This window comes from Rattus rattus, chromosome 2 (genome assembly GCF_011064425.1).
Source record: "Rattus rattus isolate New Zealand chromosome 2, Rrattus_CSIRO_v1, whole genome shotgun sequence".
NCBI lineage: Eukaryota > Metazoa > Chordata > Mammalia > Rodentia > Muridae > Rattus > Rattus rattus.
Window position 1 is genome coordinate 110,563,332 of NC_046155.1, and position 22,330 is coordinate 110,585,661.

At 41.8% G+C, this 22,330-nt stretch overlaps 2 protein-coding genes across 2 annotated transcripts in view; one reads left to right on the top strand and one right to left on the bottom strand.

Moving 5' to 3' along the window:
* Dlg2 (discs large MAGUK scaffold protein 2) overlaps positions 1-1,943 on the bottom strand; it is a 1,821,467-nt gene extending 1,819,524 nt beyond the window's left edge. Inside the window, 1 exon segment of the mRNA XM_032895287.1 lies at positions 831-1,943. Coding sequence (XP_032751178.1) covers positions 831-849 — 19 coding nt within the window. The 5' untranslated portion in view covers positions 850-1,943.
* Positions 1,944-2,711: 768 nt separating this feature from the next.
* Positions 2,712-14,601, top strand: Tmem126b (transmembrane protein 126B). The gene is made up of 5 exons (XM_032895288.1): positions 2,712-2,811; positions 5,904-6,025; positions 7,626-7,819; positions 8,156-8,267; positions 14,267-14,601. The coding sequence occupies exons 1-5, from the start codon at positions 2,734-2,736 to the stop codon at positions 14,448-14,450; spliced, it is 690 nt and encodes a 229-aa protein (XP_032751179.1). The 5' UTR covers positions 2,712-2,733; the 3' UTR covers positions 14,451-14,601.
* Positions 14,602-22,330: the final 7,729 nt, after the last annotated feature.

Below are 22,330 nucleotides of genomic sequence, written 5' to 3' on the forward strand. Positions count from 1 at the left end.
GGATTCAATATTGTAGCAATTAACATAACTGGACATTTGGATCTATACTAGCCCAGTTTCTCCATACAGTAAACTTCAAAGGTGTTCTAAATTTTGATTCAAATTTTTCCATAAACTTTATTACTGATACCATCTGCAAAAACAGAAAGGCCAAATGTCACTAAGCTCCCATGAAATAGTTTATCTCAGGTTAAATTGAACCCTTAAGGTCTCTGACCTATAATAAACGATGCTCCAGGAACCCCACTGGATTTTGATCAAAGTATTAAGGGTTATTGAAAGGGGAAAAAAAAGCAAGTGTATGCTTTATTTGAGGAAATTTCCCAAAACATGTTATTGAATAATACAGAATAAATAATCAAAGTCGTGAATTACCACAAAAGTGAAGACTTACCCTGGAATAAACTCAAATAGGAAGTCTATTTTAAGTATAAAAATAAAGCTATAGTTTTACAAATACTGCCATATGTTACAACTACATAATCATTCAATAAATATCAAACTCATGAGGAAGAACTCCATTGTACAAGTTTCTTTTCAAGAAATTATTTAAACTGAGCTTCAAATCCCAAATCTATAGAACCGAATCTATTCTGATTATAAATGGTGACATCAACTACCTGGTTTCTTAATTCACATATGTCTATAATATTATCTTAACTTTACTATAACAAAATATTACTGAAAAGGTACTACTGAGCAGATATTTATTGCAGTATTTACTCAAAACCAGGCAAAATTTTGCTCTTCAGCAGAATACAATTTAAATTACAAAAACCATAGCCAAGAAAAGGGAAAATCGTATGTTATGTATGAACCTCATAGCCCACCTTTCTTCTTGACTGGCATTCTTGGGTCTCTCCACTGACTCTGGACTCAAGATCTCTTTTCAAGTCTCTGTTTGATCCAGCTGAATGGAGACGGAGCCAGGTTAACTGTTGCAAATCTCTTCTCTGTTCAGCCTTGATATCCAGGCTGAGTCTTCTATTTCAAATAAAGAAAAAGGTGATGCATTTCTCCACAACCAAACAGTTTACACTGCCCGCGGTGTTCAAAGAAAAAATAGCAAGTTTTCTTAATTTTTGTAAAATATATATTCTTGCTTTAAAAAGCTGAGAAAGTTATCGTACGCATAGAAAATGTTACAAAACTCCTCTTCAGGCAGCAACACTTTTGGATGTTCAATAACTAACTCAATTAAGGCACAAACCAATTTTAGGACGGTTGTCTTATTAATTTATGCATGATCTAGATGGTGGATAATGAAGAGTATCAATTTTTAGGAAAAAAGTTTAAACTTCCCCTTCAAAAATACTTTTAAAAACGTCTTACTCTAGTCTTGTCAGGGGTGTGTGAGTTTGGACAGTTTTCTGGGGCAGAAGAGAGATTCTAAGGCCCCCTTCTATTAACTGGTTCTGTATCTCGCCCCCTCAGTAAAACACGATCCAGCTTGTCACTTTCCTGTTTTTCTTCTGTGCTCTCCAAGCCCCCAAGGCTTGATCCTTAATGCCCCTCAGATCCTGATCCTCCCGTGTATTAACTGAGAGGATTGAAAAGGAGGAAAGCAATCCCTTGGCATGGAGACATTAAAGTGACAGTGCTATTCAATGGGCACTTGATGCAGGATGATTTGGCGAAGCAGACTTCTTCACACTGGAGTCATTCACGTCAAGCCATCTCTTCGCAAACAAGCAGCTCCCTATCCGGCGAGGAAAAACACTGAGGCTGCTGGAAAGGAGAAACCAAACCTTCCCCCAAAGGTGTTTTCAGAGACGCTGTAGTAGTATTAGGCATGCAATCACACACTATGCAAATAGTCCGCGATTTCCTAAATGGGAGTGCAGCTGTTTGGCTTCCACATCCACCCTTTCTCAGTCTCTCTCCAATCTACCCACCTTCCTTTTGCAGAAAAGACATTTCTCTGCCACCGCTGGCCACCCCTGCCCACACCCCGGTCTTATACAGAAGAGCACCGAAATGTCCTGCACCCTCCACGCGATGAAGTGTTTCCTCGGGCAAGAGAAACAGCAGCACTAGAAATTATATAACTCTCGAATTTGGCTTGCCTAAGACATGGAGACTGGAGGGTCGGGGGTTGCGGGTCTGGCAGACGCTGCAGGGCATTTCACGTGCGCGGAAGCGCGCTTGGCCTCCTCGCAGCACCCTCCACCCCTGAAACACTGGCCGACCAGGGCTCTTCGGGGCAGCAGGGGAAGGGGAGATTTCTAGCTGGACCCTTTCCAAGCGGGGCTTGAGGGTGTACTATGAGGGGACTGAAGACTGGAAAGAGCAGGCTAGTCCGTGCTGCTGTGGCCGCGCCGAGGAGGCGGGCTGGAGGCTCTGAGGAGGAACCCGAGAAGCCACAACCTTAACACACCGACCAGGCCGAAGGAGCTACCGGGGCTCGGCTACCCCAACAGCCCTAAGAAGAAGGCGCGCAGCAACAGGCCTGCGCCCGAAACGCCCCTGGTTCCCTTCAGGTTGGCCAGGCTGACAAATTGACAGAGGACAAGCAAGGCTGGCTAGGGGCGGGCCCTTGGGTACTGAGTCTTCCTGGAAGCCAATGAGAGATCGCTGTTTTGGGACGCCACGCCCAGTCTCCGCCCGGCCGGAGGGCGCGGCTTTTGACTGGGTCGGGGCGGACTCGGCTAAAGGTAGGAGCTGTCAGCCAGCGGCAAGTCCCGCCCCAGGTGCTCCGTCCACGCCCTCCCGTCAGTCACGTGAGGCGCCAAGATGGCGTCCGAGCGACCAACTTGGTCTGAATCGGGGGATGCTGGTGTGGTGCAGGAGGGAAATAGGGAAGCATCCCAGGTAGGCGGAAATCTAGGGTGGTGTGGGTCGCCTCCTCGGAGATGATGCACGCGAAGGATTTGAGCAAATAGCAAGAACTGGTTCCGACTTTATGCAGGGTGTAATCAAATCTCTAGTTCCTAACAATGTAGACCTGAAGTCTACGCCGGATTAAATGTAGCTTGTTTCTTTTCCTCGAGGACCTTTTACAAGACTTTTCTTCAATTACAATACTTTCTCGCCTTACTCCACCCGGCCCAACCTCTATTTCTCTCATTCTGTTTAAGTCTCCTGCTTTTTATTGATTTGGTATGTCTTGACTTAACTCCAGGTCGTGGTAGATTCTTTAATGCGTTCACCCTTTTGATTACCTGAGAACCTGGTACACACCACCGCTGGATAAATGATGTGAAAATGTTGAATAAAATTCTGAAGGTCAAATAAATATACAACACACAAACACTTTGCAGACCATACACCCACACAAATGTACTTACTTGTATAAGGATGGTGATCTGATAAGTCGAATGACTTTGAACTTCCTTAACTCTTAGATTAAAAGTTGGTTGTGGCAAAAATCTTCGATTTCAGTGCTTGTTGAAAGACTTCCTGGGAATCTGAGGATGGAGCACTTATCAGGCCTGAAGCCCAGGCTTCTATCCCAATAGCACAAAAATAAGTTCAAAAACAAAAACAAAAAAGTAACCCTCTGGGCAAGTTAATAACCTGTATCTCCTTTAATTAAGGAGAGTGTAGTGAAAACCTTATAAATGCCAGGTGCCAAAAATATTTGCTTTTGCTTTTGATTATTTCAGCATTGACTGTCCTGCAGCCATAATTGTGGGTACCCCTTTCCCCAGAGCAGTGTCAAGGGCCTGGAAATTGTCTGTGGGTGGTGGAGAGGGCTGTTCGGTGAATTGGATGAGAACAGAACAAATATTTCTCTAAGGTTTTTTGATTAGCCAAGATGCTATTGGTGCCTGCCTTCATAGTACACTGGATGGATTGGGTAGAGAAACCGCCTTAGAGAATACTATTTCTTCCTCCATTTTTCCATTTGCATAGCAGAAAGGGAAAAAAACAAAAGATTTAAGTCTAGTTCCTTTAAAAAAAATTATAATTTGTAAAGTATTGTATGCCTGCTCTGCCCCCACCTCCATCTTCTTCAGCTATCTTAAAGAAAAAGAACTGACTTAAATGCTGTTTGTATTGAGGCAGAGAAACTGGTCTTTTGATCAATTGTATACCACCTTAAGATCAAGGAACCCGGACTTTGTGTGTGTTTATTTCCTGGAGTCAGGCTCCATTGGTTTTTCATTAATTTTAGGCTTATTATATATATGCTCACCACTTATAAATGTTAATGTGTCATCTGTAGTGAGCCTTTGATGTTAAACTTTTCATGGATTAATCCAGAAACTGTAGGGCAAAAAATTAAAATTAAAGCACTGAACTTTGAATCAGTAGACATCTCACTGATGAAATAAGTAAATATTTACAACCAAAACTTTAGATTTGTAGGAAGTGTCCATATAGCCTTGTTTGAATGAAATTAAATACTCTCAAGGTACAAAATGTCATAGTACCAAAGGACTTAACAGATGTTTCCACAAAGACCCAAAAGTCTTACGTATAACCAGAAACTTGAAAAGGAATTGGGAATTTGTTTTTTAACCTTTTGGTGAAGCCCTTAATGTTCTCTTAATGTGGGCAACTATTAGCATATCACATGGGACACAGGGACCTTACAGTCCCTGAGTTTATTCCTTTGTCCGGGCTTCACAGTATAACACATAGCGATTTCTGACAAAGACTCTGCTTTCTATCCTAGGACCTACTAGAAAACTGAACTACAACATAAAATCCAAGATAACCATGAACTAGACCAGAACAATACCCCTCTCTGATTCATTGTTATTGTTGTTGTTCTTGTTATTGTTGTTGTTTCTGTATTCTCCAAAGCATTTCCTGCTCTCCTACCTACCCTTATATCCAAAAATAATCTCCAAAACAGGCTCAGGCTTTGATGAGAGAAGACAAGTGTGGTGGTTTTGAACATGAATGGAACTCATAGACTCACATGTCTAATAATCACATAGGAAGTGGCATTATTAGAAAGTGTGGCCTTGTGTGTCACTGGGGTAGGGGGCTTTGAGGCTTCCTATGCTCAGGGGGGGAAGGGGGTTGAAGCTTCCTGTGCTCAGGGTACACCCAGTGTGGCACACAGTCTCCCACTGCCTTCAGATCAAGCCAGCACTGAACCTCTGAAACTGTAAACCAGCCCCAATTAAATGTTTTTCTTTATAAAAGTTGCTTTGGTCATGGTTTCTCTGCACAGCAATAAAACCCTAACTAAGACAACAGGAAATCTTTGTCAACATACAGGTACTATTTCTGCTGATACTTCAAGAGGATTAAAAATCAGGGCCCTCTACTCTTTTGGATTGAACAGAGGAAGATGTGCTGAAGGAAAACAAAATCACCATCTCAGTGGCAAGACAAGCTTTCTGAAACTCAATTTTCCAAGCTATTGTCTTAGTCATTGTTCTAATGCTATGAAAAGACACCATGACCACAGCACCCCTTATAAAACAGACTTGCTTATAGTTTCAAAGGTTTAGTTCATTATCATTTAACAGCCCTGGTGCTGAAAAATTATATCCTGACCCACAGGCAGCATAGACAGACAGACAAGTACCTGACCTGACAAAGGTTTTTGAAACCCCAAACCCCATGTTCAGTGAAACACTTCCTTAGACAAAGTCACAACTGCTAATCCTCTAAATCCTCATATTATGCCAGTGCCGCTCCCTGATGGCTAAGCATTCAAATACATGAGCATATGGGGAGCCATTCTTACTCAAACCACATATGTAAACACAGAAATAATAGTTTTCCCAATTTTTATGTAACTCAAAAAAAAAAAAAAACAACCCCACTGTAACAAATAAGAGTCCAGTAAATACTATTTTTTTAAATATGTGAAAGCGGATAACACAGTACCTAGAACATTCCTAGACTCCAAGTGTATTTAGTCTGAATATAGTTTTATAAAGTTTTGTTTAATATTAGTGTGGTTAGCTGTCATGACTCTGGAATTTTGTGTTTTCCAGGACATCAAGATGGCACTTTACAAGCATGGTCGGCTGATTCCCTCTCTAGGAGATGCGAAGTTCGGAAGACCAATGATCGCTGAAATCTTAGAGAAGAAGTTTGAGTCTTATAGAAACGACCAGTAAGAGACACAGTGATAACTGACCAGCGACTTTACTTGTGCATCCTTCCTATTCCCAGTCTCTGAGGGTTAAGAAACTATTTGTTTTTTTGCTTCTTCTCTTTGTCTCCTCAAAACTTTTATTTCCTGGGTAGTGTCACTGTGTAACATTTTGCCAAAATGTTTTTCCTTTAGGCTTTCAGTTTCTCTTGCAACTATTCTGCCTCCAATGGCAGCCTGAATTGCTATCTTAAATAGTTGTCTAAGAAGAGAATCTTCTAAATCAGTGATTCTCAACCTAGGGGGCATGACCCCTTTGGGGGTTGCATATCAGGTATCCTGCATGTCATATGTTTACATTACAATTCATAACAGTAACACAATTGCAGTTAGGAAGTAGCAACAGAATAATTTTCTGTTAGGGGGTCACCACAACATGAGGAACTGTATTAAAGGGTCTCAGCATTAGGAAGGTTGAGAACCACTGGTCTAAATATTTACATATGGGAGTGGTGGGGTTGAGGAAAATTGGCAACAATGAAGTTCCAAAAGTCCTGAAAACACATCTAGTAAATAATAGAAAAGCTATTTATTGAGGTGGTTACAAACTGGACAAAAATGTCAATGAATTGAAATGTTGGCTTATTAGACTATAGATAAACTCCTTTGCTTCTTTTTATAAGGCTTATTCTGTGTGTGAGACAGACAGACAGACAGACAGACACTATATGCCATTTATGTCTGCACATGCTAGATAGCTTCTGGGAGAAGCTAGAAAAGAGCTTTGGATACCATGGAACTGTCATCAGAGGCTGCTTGTAAGCCCTAAGATGTGGATCCTGGGAACCAAACCCCTTCTTTTGCTTTTTAAAAAAAAAAATGCCCAAATTTATTGCTGAGATATTATTTGTACAAATATTTTTTAAATTAAAAGCAATTAGTATGAAACTATTTTGAAGGCTACTTGTATTTTTCTGATGGACAGTTATGATTAAACTCAGTTTAGCAAGGCTAGGGTGATGGCTTAGAGGTCAAAGCTCTTCATGTCTGAGGACTGCATTTTGGATCCCCGAAAACCCGTAGAATTTCCAGGTGGATATAGCAGTTCAAGCCTTCGAGGCAAAGACAAGTGACCCCCAGAGCAAGCTGGCAGGCAATACTAGTGTGAGCCCTAAGTTTAAGAGACTGATGCTCATGATCTCAGCCAAGGTACTGGGGATAAGGATGACTAGAGAATGTGGAAAGGACTACGGCATGATGACCTCGGACTACTATGGTGACTTTCAGTAAAAGAGCTCAAGACTAAGCTAAACAACAGGTATACTTGAAAGCTTTCTTCATTCAGGTCAGAGCCAGAATTAAGTAAAAGCAAATCTGGCAGATCTCATCCATTGAAGTTTTATAAACCACAGATAAATTATTTTAGATGTATCTGGACCAGTTCACAAATGGTTCTTTTCTAGACAGGCTAACCATGTGAAAATAGCTTTTATTCTAGAGGATCTTAAACAATTTTCTTTCATTGAGACAATTATTTTAATAACAAGAAATATTAGATGCTGGGTAAATATGTGACTCATTTCAAGAATGTATGCTAAACTTTTTTCTTTGTTCCTCTTAGGACTTTAAATATACATGGAACTTTATTCTTTGGAGTAAGTAGTAGTTTGGCTGGCGCTATGGCAAACTTAGTATTCAGATACAGTTTCAAGGTTAAGCATGAAGCTTTGAGGACCTATGCATCCCTGACTACCCTTCCATTTGTGGCTACCGCCGTTACTTACAAGTTCTTTGTGACTGATGCTCTGCAATCAGGTAAATTTAAATTCATCAGTATATAACGTAACTATAACAAATTAAAATTGAGGCCAGCCTGGTCTACAAGTTCCGGGACAGCCAGGGCTGTTACCCAGAGACACTTTGTCTCGAAAAATAAAACAAAACAGAAAAAGCACATATGAATGGTAATTCTCCATATGCTAACACACAATAAAGAGTTTCAGAACAAGGCACCGGGCTTTGAATTCCTAATATTCTAGCTACTGTTTACCTGTAGTTGCAAACAGCAAAGTAAGTGTGCTTTGATAGATAGCTTCATTTTAACAGTTATCCTAAATCTTAAAGAAAACTAACTTTTCTCCCCCTTCCTAGGTAATATAAGCCAGGAAAGCTGTGTTCTGAGAAGCTCACTGATCGGCGTAGCCTGTGGGGTCTCCTATCCCAGTGCTTTGGCTTTTTATAAAAATGGACGCTTAGCAGTTAAGTAAGTAGTCCATTCCTTCCCTTCCTCTTTTCTTTATTCTTGTTCACCTAGTTCCCACACCTCTCCCCTTCGTGTGTGTGTGTGTGTGTGTGTGTGTGTGTGTGTGTTGGGTTCTGGGGATCAAATTTGGTTCTCACAGTTGAGTGCTAAGCATTTTACTGACTGGACTATCTTCACAACCTCCCTCTCTTTTTTTTTTTTTTTTTTTTTTTTGTTTGTTTTTTGTTTGTTTGGTTAGTTGATTTTTTTTTAATGGAATATATTATTTATTTACATTTCAACTGTTATCCTCTGTCCCAGTTTCCCCTCTGGAAACCCCCATCCCTTCCCCCCTCCACCTGCTTCTATAAGGGTGCTCCCCACCCACCCACCCACTCCTGCCTCCCCACCCAGGCATTCCCCTACACTGGGGAAATCAAGCCTTCACAGGACCAAGGGCCTCTCCTCCCATTGATGTCACCACAAGGCCATCCTCTGCTACATGGTAGCTGGAGCCATGGGTCTCTCCATGTGTACTCTTTGGTTGGTGGTTTAGTCCCTGGGAGCTCTGGGGGTTCTGCTTGGTTGATATTGTTGCTCTTCCTATGGGGTTGCAAACCCCTTCAGCTCCTTAAGTCCATTCTCTAACTCCTCCATTGGAGACACCATGTGCAGTCCAAAGGTTGGCTTCAAGCATCCACCTCTGTATTTGTCAAGCTCTGGCAGAGCCTCTCAGGAGACAGCTATGTCAGGCTCCTGTCAGGAAGCACTTCTTGGCATCCCTAATAGTGTCTGGATTTGGTGTCTGTATTTGGGCTGGATCCCCAGGTGGAGCAGTTTCTGGAAGGCCTTCCCTTCAGTCTCTATTCCACACTTTGTTTCCATATTTCCTCCTGTGAGCATTTTGTTCCCCCTTCTAAAAAGGACTGAAACATCCACACTTTGGCCTTCCCTCTTCTTGAGCTTCATAGGGTCTATAAATTATTTCTTGGGTATTCTGAGCTTTTGGGCTAATATCCACTTATCAGTGAGTACATACCATGTGTGTTCTTTTGTGATTAGGTTCCTCACTCATGTTATTTTCTAGTGCCATCCATTTGCCTAAGAATTTCATGAAGTCATTGTTTTTGATAGCTGAGTAGTACTCCATTGTGTAGTTGTACCACATTCTCTGTATCCATTCCTCTGTTGAAGGGCATCTGGGTTCTTTCCAGCTTCTGGCTATTATAAATAAGGCTGCTATGAACATAGTGGAGCACATGTCTTTGTTATTTGTTGGAGCATCTTTTGGGTATATGCCCAGGAGTGGTATACCTGGGTCCTCAGGTAGTGCAATGTCCAATTTTCTGAGGAACCTCCAGACTGATTTCCAGAGAGGTTGTACCAGCTTGCAATCCCACCAACAATGGAGGTGTGTTCCTCTTTCTCCACATCCTTGTCAGCATCTACTGTCACCTGAGTTTTTGATCTTAGCCATTCTGATTGGTGTCAGGTGGAATCTTAAGGTTGTTTGATTTGCATTTTGCTGACGACTAAGGATGTTGACCATTTCTTTAGGTGCTTCTCAGCTATTCGGCATTCCTCAGTTGAAAATTCTTTGTTTAGCTCTGTACCCCATTTTTTTTCTTTTCTTTTTTTTTTTTTTTTTCAGAGCTGCGGACCGAACCCAGGGCCTTGTGCTTCCTAGGCAAGCACTCTACCACTGAGCTAAATCCCCAACCCCCCTGTACCCCATTTTTAATAGTGTTATTTGGTTCTCTAGAGTCTAACCTCTTGAGTTCTTTGTATATATTGGATATTAGCCCTCTATCGGATGTAGGATCAGTAAAGATCTTTTCCCAGTCTGTTTCTTGACATTTTGTCCTATTGACAGTGGCCTTTGCCTTACAGCTTTGCAATTTTATGAGGTCCCACTTGTCAATTATTCATCTTAGAGCTTAAGCCATTGGTGTTCAGTTCAGGAAACTTCCCCTGTGCCCATGTGTTCAAGACCCTTCCCCACTTTCTCTTCTATTAGTTCCAGTATATCTGGTTTTATGTGGAGGTCCTTTATCCACTTGGACTTGAGCTTTGTACAAGGAGATAAGAATGGATTGATTTGGGCTGGAAAGATGGCTCAATGGTTAAGAGCATGACTGCTCTTCCAGAGGTGCTGAGTTCAAATCTCAGCAACCACATGATGACTCACAACCATTTGTATTGGGATCCAATACCCTCTTCTGTTGTGTCTGAAGACAGCTACAGTATACTTATATATAATAAATAAATCTTTAAAAAAGAAAAGAATGGATCGATTTGCATTCTTCTACATGCTGACCAACAGTTGAACTAGCACCATTTGTTGAAAATGCTTTTTTCCACTGAATGATTTTAGCTCCTTTGTCAAAGATCAAGTGACCATAGGTGTGTGGGTTCATTTCTGGGTCTTCAATTCTATTCCATTGATCTACCTGTCTGTCTCTGTACCAATATCATGCACTTTTTCTCACGAATACTCTGTAATACAGAGGTCAGGGATGGTGATTCCCCCAGAAGTTCTTTTATTATTGAGGATAGTTTTTGCTATCCTGGGTTTTTTGTTATTCCAAATGAATTGGCAAATTGCTCTTTCTAACTCGGTGTAGATTGCTTTCGGCAAGATGGCCATTTTTACTAAATTAATCCTGCTAATCCATGAGCATGGGAGATCTTTCCATTTCCTGAGATCTATGATGTCTTTCTTCAGAGACTTGAAGTTCTTGTTTTACAGATCTTTCACTTGCTTGGTTAGAGTCACACCAAGGCATTTTATATTATTTGCGACTATTGTAAATATTTTATATTATTTGCTGAAGTTATTCATCTGCTGTAGGAGTTCTCTGGTGGAATTTTGGGGGTCATTTGAATATGCTACCATATCATCTACAAATATAGATATTTTGACTTCTTTCTTTCCAATTTGTATCCCTTTGACCTCCTTTTGTTGTCTAGTTGCTCTGGCTAGAACTTTGAGCACTATATTGAATAGGTAAGGAGAAAGTGGGCAGCCTTGTCTAGTCCCTGATTTTAGTGGGATTGCTTCAAATTTCTGTCCATTTAATTTGGTGTCAGCTACTGGTTTTGCTGTGTATTGCTTTTACTATGTTTAGGTATGGGCCTTGAATTCCTGATCTTTCCAAGACTTTTATCATGAAGGGGTGTTGAATTTTGTCAAGTGCTTTCTCAGCGTCTAATGTGATCATGCCTTTTTTTTTCCTTGAGTTTGTTTATATAGTGTATTATGTTGATGGATTTTCATATTCTGAACCATCCCTGCATCCCTGAGATGAAGCCTACTTGATCATGGTGAATGATGGTTTTAATGTGTTCTTAGATTCAGTTTTTGAGAATTTGATTGAGTATTTTTGGATCAATATTCATAAGCGAGATTGGTCTGCAGTTCTATTTGTTGGGTCTTTGTGTGCTTTAGGTATCAGAGTTCCTGTGGATATATAGAACAAATTGGGTACCGTTCCCTCTGTTTCTATTTTATGGAATAGTTTGAAGAGTATTGGTATTAGGTCTTCTTTGAAGATCTGATAGAATTCTGCACTAAACCCATCTGGTCCTGGACTTTTTTTGGTTGGGAGACTTCTATTTCTTTAGGGGTTATGGGGATGTTTAGATGGTTTCTCTGATTTTGATTTTACTTTGGTACCTGGTATCTGTCTAGAAAATTGTCCATTTCATTTAGATTTTCCAGATTTGTTGAGTATAGGCTTTTTTAGATGATTTTTTGCATTTCCTCAGTTTCTGTTATGTCTCCCTTTTCATTTCTGATTTTGTTAATTTGGATAATGTCTCTGTGTCCTCTGGTTAGTCTGGCTAAGGGTTTATCTATCTTACTGATTTTTCTCAAAGAACCAGCTCCTAATTTTGTTGTTTCTTTGTATAGCTCTTTTTGTTTCTACTTGGTTGATTTCAGCTCTGAGTTTGACTATTTCCTGCCTCTACTCCTCTTGGGTGTATTTGCTTCTTTTTGTTCTAGAGCTTTCAGGTGTGCTGTCAAGCTGCTAGTGTATGATCTCTCCAGTTTCTTTTTAGAGGCACTGAGCACTTTCATTTATGTCCCATAAGTTTTGGTATATTATGCCTTCATTTTCCTTAATGTCTAAAAAGCATTTTAATTTCTTTCTTCTTTCATTCTTTACCGAGTTGTCATTGAGTGGAGTCCTGTTAAGCTTCCATGTGTGCGGGCTTTCTGTTGTTTTTGTTGTTACTGAAAACCAGCCTCAGTGGTGTTCTGATGCCTGGGATTAGTTCAGTCATCTTGGATCTGTTGAGGCCTGTTTTGTGACCAATTATATGGTCAATTTTTGAGAAGGTACCAAGAGGTGCTGAGAAGGTGGTATAATCCTTTGTTCTAGGATGAAATGTTCAATAGGTATCTGTTAAATCCATTTGGTTCATAACTTCTGTTAGTTTCACTGTGTCTCTTTTTAGTTTCTCTTTCCATGATCTGTCCATTGCTGAGAGTGAGGTGTTGAAGTCTCCCTTTATTATTGTGTGAGGTGCAATGTGTGCTTTGAGATTTAGTGAAGTTTAGTAAAGTTTCTTTTGAATGTGGGTGCCCTTGCATTTGGAGCATAGATGGTCAGAATTGAGAGTTCATCTTAATAGATTTTCCTTTTCCTTTTTCCGTCCTTATCTTTTCTGATAACTTTTAGTTGAAAGTCAACTTTATTTCATATTAGAATGCATACTTCAGCTTGTTTCTTGGTACCATTTGTTTGGAAATTGTTTTCCAGCCTTGTACGCCAAGGTAGTGTCTGCCTTTGTCACTGAGGTGTGTTTCTTCTATGCAGCAAAATGCTGGGTCCTGTTTATGTATCCAGTCAGTTAGTCTATGTCTTTTTATTGGAGAATTGAGTCCATTGATATCAAGAGATATTAAGGAATAATGAGTGTTGTTTTCTGTTATTTTTGTTGTTAGAGGTGGAATTATGTTTGTGTGGCCCTCTTCTTTTGGGTTTGTTGCAAGGAGATTACTTTCTTGCTTTTTCTAGGGTGTAGTTCCCCTCCTTGTGTTGGAGTTTTCCACCTATTATCCTTTGTCTGGCTGGATTTGAGGAAAGATATTGTATAAATTTGATTTTGTCATGAAATATCTTGGTTTCTCCATCTATGTTAATTGAGAGATTTGCTGGGTATAGTAGCCTGGGCTGGCATTTGTGTTCTCCTAGGGTCTGTATGACATCTGCTCAGGATCTTCTGGCTTTTAGAGTCTTTGGTGAGAAGTCTGGTATAATTCGGATAGGTCTACCTTTATATATTACTTGATCTTTTTCCCTTACTGCTTTTAAAATTCTTTATTTTGTGCATTTGGTGTTTTGACTGTTGTGTGATGGGAGGAATTTCTCTTCTAGTCCAGTCTATTTGGAGTTCTGTAGGCTTCTTCATGTTCATGGGCATCTCTTTCTTTAGGTTAGAGAAGTTTTCTTCTATAATTTTGTTGAAGCTATTTACTGGCCCTTGAAGTTGGGAATATTCATTCTCTTCTATACCTATTATCCTTAGGTTTGATCTTCTCATTCTGTCCTGGATTTCCTGGATGTTTTGGGTTAGGAGCTTTTTGCATTTTGCATTTTCTTTGACAGTTATGTCAATGTTTTCTATGGTATCCTCTGCCCTTGAGATTCTCTCTTCTGTCTCTTGTATTTTGTTGGTGATGCTTGCATCTATGACTCCTGCTCTCTTTTCCTAGGTTTTCTATCTTCAGACTTGTCTCCCTTGTGATTTCTTTTTTGTTTCTATTTCCATTTTTAGATCCTGGATGGTTTTGCCCTTTCTCTTTTTATCCCTTCCCTTTTTTTTTTTTTTATTGATGGGTAGTACTGATAAACTCTAATTTTTCTTTAGCTAAGGGCTAACCAAAACAAAATAGGTGACTAGCATTTAACATTGTTATCTACATGATAAACATATACTGGAAATGACTAGGAGAAATCAGTAGCATTTGCTATCGGATCCCGGAGACATCTCTGACTCTTTTCCATTTTCAGGTATCAGACCGTTCCACTGCCACCAAAGGGAAGAGTTATGCTCCATTGGTTACTCCTTTGTCAAACTGGGATGAAAGCAATGGCCGTTCCTCTGTTGTTTCAGATAATATTTGGAGTGTTTAATGGCTTATATCACTATGCTGTATGTGAAAAAGCATATGCAAGAATTGTGCCTGATGATTAACCCAAGAATCAGTGGAGGCTAGTTCAGTGGAATGAACTTCTTTATAAAAGGTCTTTGGCACTGGTGTAAAAGTGAAAAGGAACTCTGCTACTTTCGCCTAGTATATATGAGTTCCTCAGTAATTATAAATGTTATAAATGTTAAACAAACACAAGTTTCTTCTTTCTTTCCTCATGTTATATAGGAATGGGTGTGGAGCCTCAGATCTGACCTGTGCAGATACAGTGAGTATCTGGTATGCGTCACACACAATGTGTATAATAAGAAATGCTCCCTAAAGAAAGACTTCTTAGAAGAGGAGTAAGAAATATGAACACATATTATAAGATGGCCTGAGAAAAACATACTTTGAGGGAACAGAGACTATAACTCTTAACTATTTAGACAGATGATGTTTCAGGGGAAAGTAACATGAGTTAAATGTTAAAGGAGGAAGTGGAAGGTCATAAGAAAAGAAAATGTGGGAAAATGGGAAAATCTAGAAGGTGAGAGCAAGCCTGAGATGACCCCCAGTCCAGTGCCACAGGGCCCAGGTGGGCAGACCACTCCCAACATGTCCCCTGTCTGGTGTCACACTGCAGCATGGGCAGGGCATAGCACTCCTGAGATAACCCCAGAGCCCCAGGTGCCACTAAGATGAGCAGGTGGAGAGATGGAAAAGAAAGAGAAGCAGAACTGGAAAGTTAAGGGTAGTGAGGTACAGCCTGAGGTGAGAAGCCAGTGATGCCACCTAAGGCTATGGTGAGATCCTGGCCAATGCTGCTACCTAACGCCATGTCTGGGTCCAAGGCACTGCAGCAGCAGGGGGTCTGTTACCACCAAAACCTAGTGGACTTCTCTGATCCAGGCTGCTGCCTGGGACCATGTTGATTCCTGAGGGCTGTGCAGGCTCCACCCCTCACCTGAGCATCCTAGGAGAGCTGGCCCAGAGGAGTGATTGCAGGAATGCTGGCCCTACACTTCACCAGCTGCAGCACTTAAGAGAATGGGCCTTCGGAAACCGGGAAAGGGAATAACACTCGAAATGTATATAAGAAAATATTCAAGTTAATAAAAAAAAAAAAAGAGAGAGAGAGAGAGAATGGGCCTTGAAGCCCAGAAAGTAAGGTAGAGCTGGCCCTGGTTGCTGGGATTGCAAAAACCACAAAGTCCAATTCAGGAGACCCTGGTTCAAAAGTAGCAAGACAGAATAATAAAGAAAGACACCTGATGCTCTCTTTGGGTGTCAATGCATGAGCACAGGCAAATGCACACATGTGCACACACAGAAACACAGACAAGCACAAGCACACATATAAACATGCACATATTTTCAAAAATCAAAACTGGCCTGTCAAGCCTCAGCTGGAAGGTGAAAATGAATTAGTTGTAGAGAGCAACAAGAGTCTACTGGATCAAAGCCCAGCTTCATTACTGAGCACAGGATGACTTTGAGTATGCTCCATCTCTGAAATGAAGATTAAAACTCACATGTATATTAAACAGGATGGAGAGATCAAAACACTACCCAACTCTTAAGTCTCTTAGCTGCTGTCAATCTATTTGAGATGCTGAAAGAAATGGTACCAATGGGCTTAGAACAGCAGGATGTTCTCACGGTTTGAAGGAGGAAAAAAATCCAAGATCAAGGAACTTGCTGTTTTGGTGCTGTGCTTGTTAGTTTTGTCAACTTGACACAAGCTACAGTCATCCTAAAGGAGAGAACCTCAGTTGAGAAAATGCCTCCATAAGAGGCAGCATACACCAACTCGAGGGTATTTCCTCAGTGATTGATAGGGTAGGGGATACAGATCATCGTGGATCCATTTCTGTGCTGGTGGCCCTGGGTGTTGTAAGGAAGCAGACTGAACAAGGCAAAATGAGCAAGCCAGCAAACAGTAGCCACATTCCTAGCTTGTTTGAGTTCCTGCCCTAACTTCCTTTAATGATGAACAGTGATATAGAAGCAGAAGCCAACTAAACTCTCGCCCAAGGTGCTTTGGTCATGGTGTTTAATCCCAGCAATTGTAACCCTAACTAAAAGATAGGTGTCTAGGGAAGGCCTGCCTTCTATATCAACGATGGCTCCTTTTTATTGTGTTATTTCCAGGGGATGGAGCAAACAAGGTCTCAGGAGTCTCTTATATAAAAATACTATCTTATTCCTAAGGGCAAAGTCCTAAGTACACTCCACAGACCCCAGTTCCTAACACTATCATCTTAGATGTTGTGTTAATTGCTTTTCTATTAATAATACCATGATAGTTTGAATATGCTTGGCCCAGGGAGCGGCACTGTTAGGAGGTGTGGCTTGTTGGAGTAGGTGTGGCCTTGTTGGAGGAAATGTGTCACTTTGGGGTGGGCTTTGAGATCCTTCTAACCAGCTGCCTGAAAGACATCTTCTCCTGTTTGCCTTTGGAACAAGGTGTAGAACTCTCAGCTCCTCCTGCACCATGCCTGCCTGCATGCTGCCATGCTTCCTGCCTTGATGATAATGGACTGAACCTCTGAACCTGTAAGCCAGACCCAATTAAATGTTGCCCTTTATAAGAGTTGCCTTGGTCATGGTGTCTCTTCACAGGGATGGAAATCTAAGATAAATACATACATATAATGTACTACATACAATAATATATAATATAATACATAGCAATAATAAACACATGACAGGCAACTTGTAGAAGAGTTCATTTGGGCTCTAGAGGATTAGAGTACATGACGGAGGAACAAAAGGCAGGAACAGGAAGCTGAGGGCTTATATCTTGAGTGTAAACATAAAACAGAGAATAGCAACTGGGAAGCCATGGGGCTTTTGAAATCTCAAAACCTGTCCCCAACGACATTCTTCTAACAAGGCCATTCCTGCTAAGCCCTGCAAATGGCACCGACAGCACCACCAACCAAGGCCCAAGTGTTCAAATTTGTGAGGCTATTGAGGACGTCTCATTCCACCATGAAAGTTAGAGCTTCAGCAAATGACACTGTGGGAACAAAAACAGACCGTTGCAGCTACCTTTACAGCTGCTATTACCAGCAAGATGGCTCGGTGGTTGTGGTGGTTTGAGTGAAAATGGCCCTGACACACTTCTACATCTGCATGCTTAGTCCCTAGTTGGTGAGTTGTTAAGGATGGAGTATGGGGTGTATCCTAACTGAAGGAGGTGTATTACTGGAGGCGAGTTTCCCTTCCTCCCTCCCTCCCTCCCTCCGTTCCCCCTCTCTCCTGTGAGTCAGTTGTGAGCTCTCAGCTGCCTCTCTAGCACCATTCCTGCCGCCTGCCTGCCACTACACTCCCGATCATGATGACTATGGACTAGCCTTCTCAAACTATAAACAAGCCCCTAACTAAATGCTTTATTTTAAAAGTTGCCTTGGCCATGGTGTTTCCTCACAGCAATAATGCAGTAATTAAGACAGCCAGTAATTACACTTGCTGCCAAACCTGACAACCTGAGTTCAATCCCTAGGACCCACATGGTAGAGGGTTAAACAGACTTCCACACATCATTCTGTGACCTCTGTATATGCACCATGATCAGCAAGCACGGACAAACACTAAATAAAAAATGCAAACGTTTTTATTTTAAAATCAAGGTACATAGCAAACCAACACTGTGTCAAAAAGATGAGTGGGAAGTGTTCTGAGAATGCAAAAAGGGTTCTATACACACCAATCAGTAAATGAAATACATCCTAGTAAATTAACTTAGGACAAAGCTATATATTATTGTTTCCACAGTTGCAGAAAAATTTGAAACAATTCAAGATCCCTTCATGATAAAAACTGAGCAAATTCAATATTGGAGAAATATATCTCATCATAATAAATGGCATCTATGGCACCTCTATCGTTAACCTCATTCCCGCAGGGGTAAAGGTGATATATTTCCTACAAGAATAACCTCATCACCATTCTTCTGCAATACATTGTCAATAAAGTACTAGCCAGGACAATTAGACAAGAAAAAGAAGAGAGGGCATTCAAATCAGAAAGGAGAATAATTATGTGTCCTTGTTTGTAGGTGATACATTTATGAACCCAGAAGAATACCTAGACTCCGCTAAAAACTATTCATAGGAATAAGTTTAGTAAAGGTGATTATGAAATCAGCTGTACAAAGTCAGTAGCATTTCTACAAACCAATACTTAACTAGGTAGGCTAAATAGAGATTTCCTTAGACTCATAAAATGTGAACAAATTCATCCCCAGAAGATATGCATCCTAGGATTTTGAGTTCTAGATTTAGAAAATGAATGAAGAGCCCTGAAAATGACAAGTAAAAGAGTAAATATATACGTTACTGTTTTTAAAGATTTTAAGATTTCTTTTTTTAAAATGTTGAAAGGAAAAATGATAGCGTATGTATTCTGAGGACCTGAATTTGGATCCTCTTACCTATGTAAAACATTAGGTATGGTGAGCACATGTGTGATCCTGGTTCTGGGGAACAGGAGGATCCTGGGGTTGCCAGCAGCTATTGTTGCTGAGTTGGTGAGTTCCAGGTTCCATACAGACCCTGTCCCAACAATAATCCGATAGTAATAGAGGAAAATACCCAACGCTGACCTCTGCTAACCACATGTACACGAGTGTGTTCACACCCATACATGTGTGCCAGAACACAGTCCAAGAATGACCATGTGAGTTCTGAGTGATTGTGAGAAAACTCCAAGAAGTCCTGACAAGAGCTTTGTGACCTCCATTTCTTCAAAACTACTGAATTGTTCTTGAATGATGCTTTCTTGCCCCTCCAGATAAAGGGGATAGGAGTAAGTTAACTTCAAATTATTCATTACAGCTGGCTATTGTTATTTGTTTATATGCCTGTATGGAAAAGCATGTCCTCCACGTGTCTTGACCTTCTGAGGGTACACTTACCTCGTGTGATTCCTCTTAGCCCTTGGAGTAAAATTGTCTGATGCTCAGAATAAAGTTGGCTATTGAATGATGCTTTAGTCTCCCTCATTTATCAGCTCCATTGTCACAGGTCCCACTTCTGGAGCGGTAAACATATGTGTGTGCATGTAATCCCTGAGCAATCACACACACACACACACACGCCATCAAAGCAGTGCCAAGCCACAACTTCCCGCCCCAGCCCAAGACTGCCAAAATAAAAAGTCCCACAGTAGCCGTCCAAAACGATGGCTTCTGCCAAAATGGCAACCCCAGGACATCTTTTTAGCCTGCAGCTGTCACAAGAGCTGTCCATTCCTACCACCATTCCTGCCACTGCAGGAGCAGTTCCAGAGGCGCTGTCTGCAGTCCTGGAGGAGTTGTGCCCAGAGGCAGCACCTCCTCTCCACCCACACCCCCACACCCCCACACCCCAGCAACCCCACAGAGATGGCGCCTGCAGCTGGGAAGGACTTTCCACCCTAACCCACCCATAAGTCTGATGCAGGAAAAGGGGGGTGGGGAGCTCCGCCCCTCAGAAATCCTACACAAGCACTGACCCTTTATCCAGTTCCCTGTTGTCTGCTCCGGGGCACAGAAAACAGCCATCCCTGAATTTGTCCCTCCATACCCTGGACCCTCCAATAAATCTCTTTCATGAGATTTTTCTGCCTGGTGTGACTGGTTGGAAGAAGCTAAGGGGGGAAAAAAGAAGCAATGAAGAGAGGAAGAGAGGTGAAGAGGAGTGGGGCTGAAGCTCCTTTCCTGTTTTACAGAAGCAGAGAACTGAGACCGGAGCTCATAAAATTGGTTCCCAGTGGTGCTGACTTATACCCTAGGCTCCCTTGCTATTTTGTTTGGAACTCACAAGACGTAGACCAGGCTGGCCTGGAATCCACAGAAATCCCTCTACCTCTCAGGCTACTGAATTCTGGGATTAAGGCGTGCGTTATCACGGCCCGCTCCCTTATTTCTAAATGGTTACTTTTTCACTATATCCACCTGTTTCACATAAGCTGTGTTCTGGAGGACACCAGGAATGCTGAAGAAAAAAACAAGCGCTCGCTCTGGAATTGCTCATTTTCTGCTGGAAGTTACCCACAGCACAAAATGACACAAAGACCTGAAGATCCAAGGGAGAGATGGAGGGGAAAAAAGTCAGCCTCGGGCTAACTTCATTGCCAGAGCTACCTTCACCAGCCGGTAGCCGAGCGGCTGCCACGCGGCCCACACCACAACTGGGGGACTCGGAAGTCGGGCTGCGTGCCCAGGCGGGGCGGTGTCAGGCACCCAGCCACCGCCGGAGGGCTGTTTGTGCAGGTTGTACCCCAACCCCAGGAGTCCGTAGTTTAGCGTCTCCCAGACCGGAAGCTCCCGGACCGGAAACAGAGGCGGAGAGTCACGTGTGATCCAAAGATGGCGCCCAAGCAACCCTAGCGAAGGTTGTGGTAGATTCGGGCGCGGGAGGCGGCCATAAGCTGCCGTCATTCTGCCGAGTGGTGAGTAAACTGTGCCAGTGTCCGGAGAGGAGACCGGGAAGCTGTGTGGGCTGACCGGGTATTCAGTTGCACCCCCGAGGGGAATACCTGGCTGAATTTTTTGAGTTTAATTTCAGAATTACTGCCGATTTACAAGGTAACCTTGGCTAAGTTTAATTTTCCGATGCTCGGTTTTAATGCAGAAACTTTTGGAAATCTTTGTAGTATTTCAAAGTGTCATTTTCTCTGATGGGAATTTATTAACCGAGAAATAATAACAGGAAGAAGAAACGGGACTTGAAGCCTGGGAACTTGACTTAAACTTCTAAATCTGCATTGCATTTTCAAGGCTAATTTTAAGTCGAGATTTATGGAACTTTGCACATGCATCATTTTCCAAGTCATTTCTATATATATAACAGGTACCCAAGATCTGCTAAGACATTGCTCCAGTGTTGTCACAGGTGACCCATGACAGTCTTGATTTATATCAGGTTATTTCTGGGTTTGGATTTATTGCTACTGTTTTATCTTTTGAAATAGGGTCTTGTAGTACATTCAGGAATCACAAACCTCCTGCCTCAGTTTCCCAATATTGTGTCACCACACCCAGGAACTCACAACCCTCCTCCTCAGTGTCCCAATAGTAGTTGTCACCACAGGCGGCAGACTTTTGCTTTTCCTGTCACTCACTCGGAAGTTAAAGAGCCGAATCTGTGCAAACCTGCCATTCTACTCTCTGATATTCATCCTATGTATACTGGCCTATAAGCCGCTTTCCATCTAAAGGGTCTGTGTGCGTGTGTACTGTGCTTCCATGGGCCAGAAAAGGGCATCATATCGCCCTAGGCCTGGAGTTAGAGGTGTGAGCTTCGACGTGGGTGCTAGGCCTTGAACCTGGGTCCTCTGGAACAGCACGTGCTCATAACTTCAGCAATCTCTCCAGCCCCAGATTTTACTTTTCATCGTGTGTGTGTGTGCCCAAGTGGGAACTAATGTTCACGCCTGCAACGAAACGAAGGTAGAAGAGGATTCCAGCTCCCTGGAACAAGTTATGGGCAGTTCAGCAAACCCATTATAGAGCTGAAGACCGAGTCCTCATCCGTTCCAATAGTGTTCACTCTCAACTACTGAGCCATCTCTCTAATGCTTCACACCAAATTGTCTTTACAAAGTGCTTACACTTACTTGAAATACAGTTTATAGTTCCACCAGCAGCATGGCATGGCTTTCCTGAATGCTTCCAAGTGAGATTTTCTAATTTTACTACTTGTGTACCTAAATGACACCACTATGTGATTTTAGTTTACTACCTAATGTTTCTGTCAAGGTTTACTGGCTGTTGGTTTGTTTTTGTTTTGTTCTGTTTTGTTTTCATGATGTTAAGCTCCCCCTTACCCCTCCACAGTCTATTTAGCACAAGTTCTTTGGGTTTTGTTTTCCTGTGGTAAGTTTTCCTCTTGAAGTATATTCAAGGATAGCCCTAAGCTGATCCTGCTGGGCCCACCCCCCAATTGTTGAAACT

What these genes read in the sequence shown, in the direction of transcription:
- Tmem126b (XM_032895288.1), top strand. Translation starts at nt 2,734, where the DNA reads ATGGCGTCCGAGCGACCAACTTGGTCTGAATCGGGGGATGCTGGTGTG. An exon ending in GAAATAGGGAAGCATCCCAG is followed by an intron (nt 2,812 to 5,903) that starts GTAGGCGGAAAT and finishes TGTGTTTTCCAG; the next exon opens with GACATCAAGATGGCACTTTA. An exon ending in GACTGATGCTCTGCAATCAG is followed by an intron (nt 7,820 to 8,155) that starts GTAAATTTAAAT and finishes CCCCCTTCCTAG; the next exon opens with GTAATATAAGCCAGGAAAGC.